At 36.9% G+C, this 9771-nt stretch overlaps 1 protein-coding gene and 2 long non-coding RNA genes across 3 annotated transcripts; 1 reads left to right on the top strand and 2 right to left on the bottom strand.

Moving 5' to 3' along the window:
- Positions 1 to 100: 100 nt before the first annotated feature.
- On the bottom strand, positions 101 to 1426 carry LOC143707122 (uncharacterized). The gene is made up of 2 exons (XR_013193080.1): positions 1296 to 1426; positions 101 to 1201 (listed from the first exon to the last, which is right to left on the bottom strand). It is a non-coding gene; the product is annotated as an uncharacterized LOC143707122 (long non-coding RNA).
- On the top strand, positions 604 to 9740 carry myl9b (myosin, light chain 9b, regulatory). The gene is made up of 4 exons (XM_077199876.1): positions 604 to 754; positions 6158 to 6359; positions 6442 to 6603; positions 8520 to 9740. Exons 2-4 carry the CDS (start codon positions 6176 to 6178, stop codon positions 8693 to 8695), a joined length of 522 nt encoding a protein of 173 aa, XP_077055991.1. The 5' UTR covers positions 604 to 754; positions 6158 to 6175; the 3' UTR covers positions 8696 to 9740.
- On the bottom strand, positions 1575 to 2753 carry LOC143707123 (uncharacterized). The gene is made up of 3 exons (XR_013193081.1): positions 2684 to 2753; positions 1880 to 1958; positions 1575 to 1690 (listed from the first exon to the last, which is right to left on the bottom strand). It is a non-coding gene; the product is annotated as an uncharacterized LOC143707123 (long non-coding RNA).
- Positions 9741 to 9771: the final 31 nt, after the last annotated feature.

Here is a 9771-nt window from a genome sequence, read left to right as displayed (position 1 = left end):
GTGTATCCCAGCATTAAATAAAAGCTATAACTGCAGTGCTTATGCTCATTCACCATCATATTTTTCGGTGTTTAGATATTCTATAAAGACACACACTGTAAATGGTAATCAATTCCAGCTTTAATGTTGGACATAAAAGACCTATTGCAAGAGCAATAAGATAATAACTTCCATAATAATAATGATAATAACTCTCTCTCATTTGGTTCATGGCTCCTGTCACACTTAATGGCCTTGGAAGACAATAACCAAACTATTGTCATGCATAAAAGTGAGAATTATTGAATATAAACAGAGTTATCCAGGGAACAGATCTCCCTATAATAAAGAGTTTCAGTAGTAGAGTAGTTCAGTAGTAGTTCACTGCCCATCCAAGGCATGTTAAACCAGGGGTTTTGAGGAATGTACACAAACGCATTCATCCCTCATGATGCGACTCCAGTTCTCTCTAAATAAGGCAGCTTATCTCTTTTCCTGTCATTTCATGTTGATTCCTCTGGGTCTCTCGTTCTCTGTGTGCCTTAAACACAAAGACAGGCTGAGCATTCTTTGCCCTTATATGGTAAATCCCTGCTGTGGGCCGGCTCTGTCTTGGAGAACGGAGAGCTCTGATTGGCCGAGAGTAAAGTGGGAGGGGCGCATCACTCGAGCTGATGCTCTGAAGAAACTTTAGTGTCCCGTAAGTGTAACTGTCTCCCTCTCCAACACAAAGACACCATACAGTGGACAGCACAATTCATCAGCTGTTGCAAAGGTGAGTTAATTGTGCTTTGGTTTGGTTTCGTGTGCTTAGAAAGTCTTAGGCTTTCCACAAAAGTTGTGGATGAATTTAGGCAGGCACTGAGGAAAGATCTAGATGGAGCTGGTGACGTATGTTGGGAGTTATGGAGCTAAAACTGATCCAGGATCATTTATTTTACAGCTGAGCAAAATGATCTGGACATTTGAATGATTTATTTTAGTGTCCAGTGAGTGAATACTGTGCTTTCTAATGTATTTCTGTTATAGATCCAGGAGTTTTGTCATCCTCAGTGATGGTCATAACTCATAGAAACTTTAATTATTCAGAGAATAATGTGTTTCGTTGCATGTAGACTTGGCTTCATCTGGAATACAGCATTTGGTGTTTTTGTTAGTGCACCGTGGAGGTCAAAAGTCAGAGGTCAGACCCATGACATAAACATTGGCTGGAGGACAGGACCTGAAATGATTGCAGAAGAAAATCATTAACAGAAATCAGCAACTATGTGTTTGTTTTAGATTTCAGTGTTGTCTTGATTCTTTGGGGGACTTACTGTTGTTAAACTGCACAAGTTTTCGTGAAGCAATATCACTGGACGGCCTTGTTAGTGTCTCTCTGAATTCTGCGATTCCAGTTCCAGAAGCAACAAACAAATGAAGGGAGGATGTGACAGGGTGTTCATAACAGCAAAAGCGAGGGATTGAGAGTTAAGAGTACATTAAGATATCAACTTAAAGTTCATTTATGATGATTTGTGTCATTTAAACAGGTTTTAGAGAGAAAAACCAACGGACACAACAGAATTCATGCAATCCATCGATAATATACTTACTGATGATGTTTGTGCTGCTGATTTCCCAACATGTTGATGTCACTTCCTGAGTCCTTTTAAAGTGTTTTCCTTCCCCGAAAAAGTAACAGGATGGAAAGTGACATTGAAGTGACATCCTAAATTGAGGACACAGAAAAAATTAAAACAGGAAGAAAAAAAACTGGTCGACACTTAAACCAATATTTTAACCCGAGCTTAATCCAATTTATCCAATTAAAACCCAACGATATATTCTTATTTTATTGAGCATATTAAGACCCAATGAGGGCATGAAAATGTCTGGCAGGGATGAGCATTTGATGTACTTCAGACAGTTGGTCCGGTCTGTTTCTAAATTCCTGCATTTAATCCTGTGGCCGAGCTGGACATTGTGTTCTGATGATGCTGTCACACACACACACACACACACACACACACACACACACACTCATGTTGGGTTTACATGTTTAATGGGGACTTTCCATAGACATAATGATTTTTATACTGCATGCACAAACTGTATATTATATCCCCTTACACTAACCATACCCCTAAACCCATCACAGAAAACTTTCTGCATTTTTACATTTTCAGTAAACATCACATAGTATGATGTATAAGCTGTTTTCCTCATGGAAACCAAAAAATGTCTCCACAAGGACAAGAATTTCGGATATGGTGTATTTATAGGACATATCGTCCTCATAAATTAGAGTTTACCCGGGCCACACACACACACACACACAGCTTAAAATAAGCAGGTAGCTAATCAATTCTATAACTCAGGACACACACAGGACAGCCAGGAATAATGCAGTCAGTAAGTTTAAAATAGAGAAGTGTTTCTCATCTGTCCATGTTTTGAGTGGGTCGCAGAGTGTGTAGTCAAAGAAACAACAACAGCAACTAAAACTGAATTTTTTAACGTTACTGATGCGAGAGTTTTATTCTGAAATACGTGCGTAAAAGCTGCTGAATGTTCTGTCAGACGCACTTCAAGTAACGAGTGCCTGAGGAAAAACGGGTTAGTGATTCTGTATCTGCTGTCAGATTGAATGCTGTCAGTCTATATGCCAATGTCATTATTCTAACGTTATATTTTTAACTGGATACGAAATAAAAAGTCTCACCTCAGAATAAACGAGGTTCCCTCTCCTATCAGCAGTTACTGTGCTCGAGGCGCGCACACGTCAATTCCCCGCGCAAATCGCAAAGTCGTAGTTGTAGTCACATGAATCATGAAATTACCAAAAACTACCAACAAATTAGCCCACGTAATTGGTCGTAGGTTTTGCATGCATGTATTCTCCAGGATCAGTTTGTTTTATTAACACAATGTTAATATTGTGCATTTATCATGGTAAATATAGTTTCCATAACCTTAATGCGAACTACCACTTTATTTTCACTTTGTGTTAATTTCTATATTTTTGGATGACTGATGTGCTGGCTCATACCAACTTACTGAATTTATTGTAGGCTAATAACAAAACTACTGGGACTGCTATTTGGCCGTACAATATAGCAACAGTTTATTTCTCAGTGTGTTAGTGATATTCTCACAGTTTGTGTTATGTAAAGTGTGACTATACGCAATGTGTATAAATAAATAGGCTACTTGATTCAAATTCCTAAAAATGTGGGTTGTGACTTCATGACCATGAGAACATTTTGGTACCATGGCCAAACCAGTTGAGAACCCCTGAAATAGAGAATCATGTAATTTTACACCCAAAATAAGCAATTATTGGAGATACTAGACTTTCCATACTCATAAGACGATTTCCCAGCTAACGTTCTTCCAGTAATGTTGATAGAACGTTCGTTATCTGGTCTTTATTAATGATTATCAAAATGTTAGAACAAAAACATTATGTATACATCATTTATGGAACTTTTTTTATGAAACATTTTATTTCATAAAAATAAAATTCGCCTTACATTTTTTTAATTGTTACTACCAGTTTCAGAAGGTTCAGAGAACATCCATAAGTATAACGTTCTCCTAATGTTTGCAGAATTCTAAAACGGAACGTTCCCTTAAAGTGCACATAAGTAAGAACATGAAACTATTTTGAACAAAAATAACTTTTTTCATAACTTACTGGAAATGTTAGCAAAACATTCTTAGATGTTAGCTGGGTTTTATTAATTCGTTATGAAGACAGCAGGATTAACAGCAGGTCGTTTGCATATGGACCAGGCCTGATATAGACAGAATGCATAGATCATCACAGCATTTGGTTGCTATATTGGGAAGACTTTGATAAACTATGATGCAAGAGCAATAAAAACACAGATATGAAAATGAGTGTTAGCTGACTGTGGTCTTCCGTATAACATGAATTACACATTCACAATGAATGATGTATTGATAGATGTCATGGTTATGAAATGTGCTGCTGTTCACATGGGACTCAACAGAAACCATCAGTAACATCTTCTCTGATGCTAATTTCCGTAAAGACCTTTAGTGAATCTGCTCTGTTTACAGATAGAAAAATGTTTCCCTACATCAAAGCTGACTAATATCATTAATCACAAACACTTTGGAGGGAATCGTAAAGGGCGACAGCTAACTAAATCAGTATTAAATGGCACATCTTAAAGTGACTTCTGGTCTGTCTATAAATCCTTGTATGAAAACCTCATTACACTCCCGCTGTCAGCCGAGTGCTGCTTATGTTAGTGTTTCTGAGAGATAAAAAATGTTCTAAAAATTATTTGCTAACATTCCCAATAAAGGTACAATATGCAAGAAATGTTGTATCAAAATATCCAAAAAACACTTGCACAGTCATATATTTCTTTCAATTGGGTACTTACATTATCCTCAATGTTTCCAAGAATTTGTAAATTCTGTTTGTTTAGCAGCACGATGTTGTTGTTTTGTTCAAACATTATGGATCATGGCAAGCAGACTTTGGGACAAAAGCAGAAATAAAACGAGGATCAATATCGGCGTGGTGTTTTTGAGATGCCGAGAGCTAGCGTCCACGACTAAGTTTGACTTGACAAAGACGCCGCTCTTGCGTGTACTTTATTAGACAGGTCACTGGTGATGATCAAATGTACATAAAACTAATCAATGCTATATAGCTCAACATGATGAAATGTTAGAATATGATCAGTATGTTATTCTAATGTTGATCTAATATTGATCTTTAACACACTCAAATGCAGATTAGTGTGATAGTGTAGACAGCGCTGTGTTTCCTCACGAGTTTCATTCGTCTAATAAACTGTCCTGTGTGAGTTATTCAGCACTTGTGTGTAACGTTAGTTCATCAGAATGAAATGTCCTTATTTCTTTATATCCGCGGGACTCGCGTGTCGCGCTGATATCTGTCTCTCATTAGCAATCGTGCCCTGCTTCATATCACAGTCATGTTAAAAACATCAATGTATTCACTCATACATAATATTTCGCATAAACTTTATTAGAGATTTGTTATTGTAAGAGGTTAGCGACCCCCTGCGGCGAAAAAAATTACATATTGTAGCTTTAAGTTATGATAACGTTATTTCGGAAAGTTTAAAACGTTCCGTGTTTTAAACGTTTTTTCTTGGTTATGCGAACGTTAAGGGAACATTCCATTTTGCAAACATTATGGGAATATTATTTTTGAATGTTCTCTGAAATGTGAAAATATCTCCAGCTTTTCACCTCAGACCTTAGTTCAGGCATTTTAACCAAAGACTCATTCAAAAAACCCACAGATGTCAGGACGGTGGAACCGGAAGTGCTAAAATGCAACTCGTTTTCAGTTGTTTTAGGCTTACAAAATACATAATCCTCGCAGCACTCCATCACTCTTAATCCTGGTTTGTCAAGTTGTCTTAAAATCACCAATATGACCAAACACTGCGGCCTTTGCAAAAACACGGTTTGAAATCGCTGGTGTTTCTGACGTCACAAACGACCTTGTAACCAATCAGATCAACGTGTGATCGTCAACGAGTGGATCTCTGAGCTGAGTGAGTGAGTGAGTGAGTGAGTGAGTGGAGGCGGGGCTCATTTGCATATCCATAGAACTGCGTATACTAAATGTGGCAAGGGTGTCAAGTTACATTCAAGCTATTTAAAGGCATGAAGAATATTTTTCAAGGAAAACTTTTTCAAATATTTTATTTTAGAGATCAAAGATGAGTTTTAATGCATACAATTATTGAATACAGGGGGACTTTTAGCAGTGTCCCCGTTTCAGATCCATGTAATAATACTGATAAGATAAGTGTCTGAAAAATATGATTTTTTGTTTTGACATTAACATTATGCTTCCTACAAAAGCACCATTCGAAGGCGACAGAAGCCGGACCAATTCTACTGTAGACTTCTGCTGTTGATGCCATTGACTTTAGTTTAGTCAATGTTGATGGTTAATCCATACGGTTCGGCTGTACTGGCGAAATAAAAAACATTATCAGAGGCCTCTGGGTCATCGTTTGCGAATACAGCACTATCATTATCTTTTTCGAGGGCAAACTGAAGCTTCTTCTGTTCAAGTGAAATGGGTGAAACAAGGCAAAGGCCGCAACTGACTCTGGACCCTGTAATTGTCGCCTGCAGACGTATTAAAGAATATCTTCTGCTCTTTCCTTAGACCTGAAACACCATCAACATGTCCAGCAAGCGAGCGAAGGGGAAGACCACTAAGAAGAGGCCACAGAGAGCCACTTCAAATGTGTTTGCCATGTTTGACCAGTCACAGATCCAAGAGTTCAAAGAGGCCTTCAACATGATTGACCAGAACCGAGACGGATTCATCGATAAAGAGGATCTGCATGACATGCTGGCCTCTCTGGGTAAGTCTGATAGAGAGGAAGTGACATAATATTATAATATTATTACATCTAATGACATTGTCTTTGGTGTGTTTGTGCTCAGGTAAGAACCCGTCTGATGATTACCTGGAGGGAATGATGAGTGAAGCACCAGGTCCCATCAACTTCACCATGTTCCTCACCATGTTTGGGGAACGGCTCAATGGAACCGACCCGGAGGACGTGATCAGGAACGCTTTCGCCTGCTTTGATGAGGAAGGATCTGGTAAAACAAACACTGGTTTAATATAAAGAGTTCATGGAGGGTCTCAGAGTTGGAGGCCAAAACCTGCGAAAATGCTAAATAAATAGGCCTGGGCACTGACAATTCGATTCACAAGCAATTAGATTAAATTCTGTTGTGTTCATAAGTAGAATTGAACATTGTTGACTACTATTTTGAAGTGTTGTGTAATGTGTGAATAACAGAAGGGAATGATTAAACAAGATGAGTGAAGTTCGCTACTCCTGTCTCGTGTGTTTCTTTTACCCCTTTTCCACCAAAAAAGAACTGGTTCGGAACTGGTGCTGGTTCAAAGTTAGTTCGGAGTTGGTTCAACTTGCGAACCTTCTCAGAACCGGTTTGTTTTCCCACTGACTAGAGCGCCCAGCGAACGACGTCGTTACGTCACTGTGTACGTCGCCATACAGAAACGCTAGCAAGTACATTATTTTGGGATTATCTCTAACTTGTGTACCATGAAGGCTTTAAAAACAATTGAAATAAGTAAGTCTTTTAATCTTTTCCTTTGATATGTAATCATTTCTGATTAGTTATGTACCTCTGTCTTGTGTCTTTTTTTCTTTCCGTTTATTTGTTCTATATTTTGACTGTTTTCTTCTTTGCTTACATAATGTTTTAAATAAAAAAATAAAATTTAAAAAAAGCTAGAAACGCTTGCGCCAACTTCAAGCATAATAATTACAATGGTGGACTACATCGTGTTTCTGCAAATGTTTCTCCTGGGTTTGCGGTCATAAAATATGTTTAGGACACATCTAAACCCGCCTCCAGCCCCGCCGTAAGCATGACACGGTGGTAAAAGAACGGTTCTCTGGTTCTAGTCCAGCAAAGAGTTGGTGCCGCTTTGGAACCAGTTTTCCTGGCCGAGAACCGGTTCTTTGGCTGTCGAAACACAAAGAACCGGTTCGCGAGTAGGTACCGGCTCCGAACCGGCTCTCAAAATGCTTTGGTGGAAAAGGGGTATTTGAAACACTGAAAGATTGATTCTTGGGATTTAAGAATCAATATCATTCAGTTCATCAAAATAAGAATCAATTAAAATCGAGAAATCAATATTTTGAACCAAATAAATGTAATACTATGAAAATAAATGACCATATGACTTGATAAAACAAATGCAATTAATTTTATAATCAAATTTAGTCCTAAATGTATTGTTGCATTAGTTTTTCCCTTTTATTACTTACTGCATTTTTTAAAATTGTTTTATTTTGTATTTTCTATATTTATTTATTCCCACATGTATATTTATTTCCATATTTATTTATGAATGTATTTTTCATTTCTGCAGGTTTGGGCCTCCATAATACAAGGTTACTTACAGAAACATGCTAATTAAAAAATTACATTTTCTATAATTTATATGCATGCTTCATTTGTAAGCCGCTTGATTCACTACTCGACAAGTGTATCAAATAAAAATGAACAATACTTCTACAGCGTTTATTAATCTTAATGTTAATTTCCACATTTACTAATACATTGTTAAAATCAGAAGTTGTATTTCATAACATTAGTTATTGCACCGTGAACTACCATGAACAAACAATGAACGACTGGTTTATTATTCACTAACATTAACAAAGATGAATAAATACTGTTACAAATGTATTGCTCAGTGTTAATTCATGTTAATGAATGTATGTATTTGTATGTAAAACCGATGTATTTGCTGTTCCCCAAGCCTGCTTTTATTTCTATTTAAAATATACATTAATACTAATAAATATAAGATATGGATATCATTTCTCCAAATGCAGATGCAAAAAAACACAAATAACAGTAAAATAATTTTAAAATACCTTAATATTCAAATGTAGTTTACATCTTGTACACACTGTATATAAAAACCAAAGGTCTCATAGCTCTGACTGCATGTTTGACTCTTGTCTGCGCAGGTTTCATTCATGAAGATCACCTGCGAGAGCTGCTGACCACCATGGGAGATCGTTTCACAGATGAAGATGTGGACGAGCTTTTCAGAGAGGCACCCATTGACAAAAAGGGAAACTTTAACTATGGCGAGTTCACCCGGATTCTCAAACACGGAGCCAAGGATAAAGACGACATGTAGACGATCAGAGCGAACACATACATTATGAACATCCACTGGGAAAAAACAGCATTTCATGTGGTGATCTAAAAAAAGAAGTAATTCTATCTGTAAATGCACAATTAGATTACATTGCAAGCCGTTTTTATCTGGGATTTACAAAATATCTTCAGTGTGTTTGAGTAGGTTGAAGCAGCTGTGGCTCGATCTGTGTAAACTATTGCATTGGAGATGCCATAAACCTGTTTAGATATAGTGCAGTTATTTTTCTGTGTGCATTTATAAGGATTATCAGCATCTCCTTCTCATTGAGCGATATCAGAGACATAAGGCAAGACACTACAGGCAAAACCACTGGATGCGTCTCAATCAGCTGCCATCAACTTTTTAGACACTGGTCAATTTTGCTTCCATAATATATCCTTTCAGACTAGTGAAAAGAAAACAGTAAAAATGTAATATTAAATATGTGTTTTTGGATGAGCGGTTTGTTTGTATATCATTAACTGATTTAAACAACATATTCTTTTATTTTATTTTCTGTCTGTCGACACTATTTTCTAAATTATAGAATAATAAAGCGAAATCCAAAATCCCCTCTGACTCTGTCAACAAAATGAAACCGGAATTTTGGTTTATCCAACGTTCAAATTTAGGTTCTGGAAATGTACACAAAGTACTGCATATTTAAATAGTTCATGCATATTTAAACATAGCATTTTAATATGAAACCATTGTCTTAATTTACTGCGATTACTGAACTGTAGAAAATATGGTGATATATATATATATATATATATATATATATATGCGCATTAACATTTTTACCCTATATTCACATGTAGTGTCTTGCCTTGAACATTTTGAAGTTAGATGGCCTCAGACTTTGGGATATGCAGAATTTTCAGTGGTACTGCAACTTATATTTCCCCATCAAACCGGTGAACATCTGGCTTATAAAATGTGTGATTACACGAGGCAGCTCTCAGATAAGAAGTCATCCGTCATATGAAAGTTACATATTTTAAACTGAAATAAAGATGGTCTCACACCACATAGAAATAAATCATTTGTGCATTTCTGGGTCATTTCTGGAT

This window comes from Siphateles boraxobius, unplaced genomic scaffold (assembly GCF_051911475.1).
Source record: "Siphateles boraxobius isolate OS27281-9 unplaced genomic scaffold, OSU_SipBor_1 41, whole genome shotgun sequence".
NCBI lineage: Eukaryota > Metazoa > Chordata > Actinopteri > Cypriniformes > Leuciscidae > Siphateles > Siphateles boraxobius.
Note: the sequence above shows the minus strand (reverse complement) of the source record. Positions and strands in the feature narration are given on the sequence as shown.

Bases quoted from the DNA above. Each gene is read 5' to 3' on its own strand.
- myl9b (XM_077199876.1), top strand. From the start codon at position 6,176: ATGTCCAGCAAGCGAGCGAAGGGGAAGACCACTAAGAAGAGGCCACAG. The intron at 6,360-6,441 runs GTAAGTCTGATA...GTTTGTGCTCAG, and splicing joins TGACATGCTGGCCTCTCTGG to GTAAGAACCCGTCTGATGAT. The intron at 6,604-8,519 runs GTAAAACAAACA...TTGTCTGCGCAG, and splicing joins CTTTGATGAGGAAGGATCTG to GTTTCATTCATGAAGATCAC.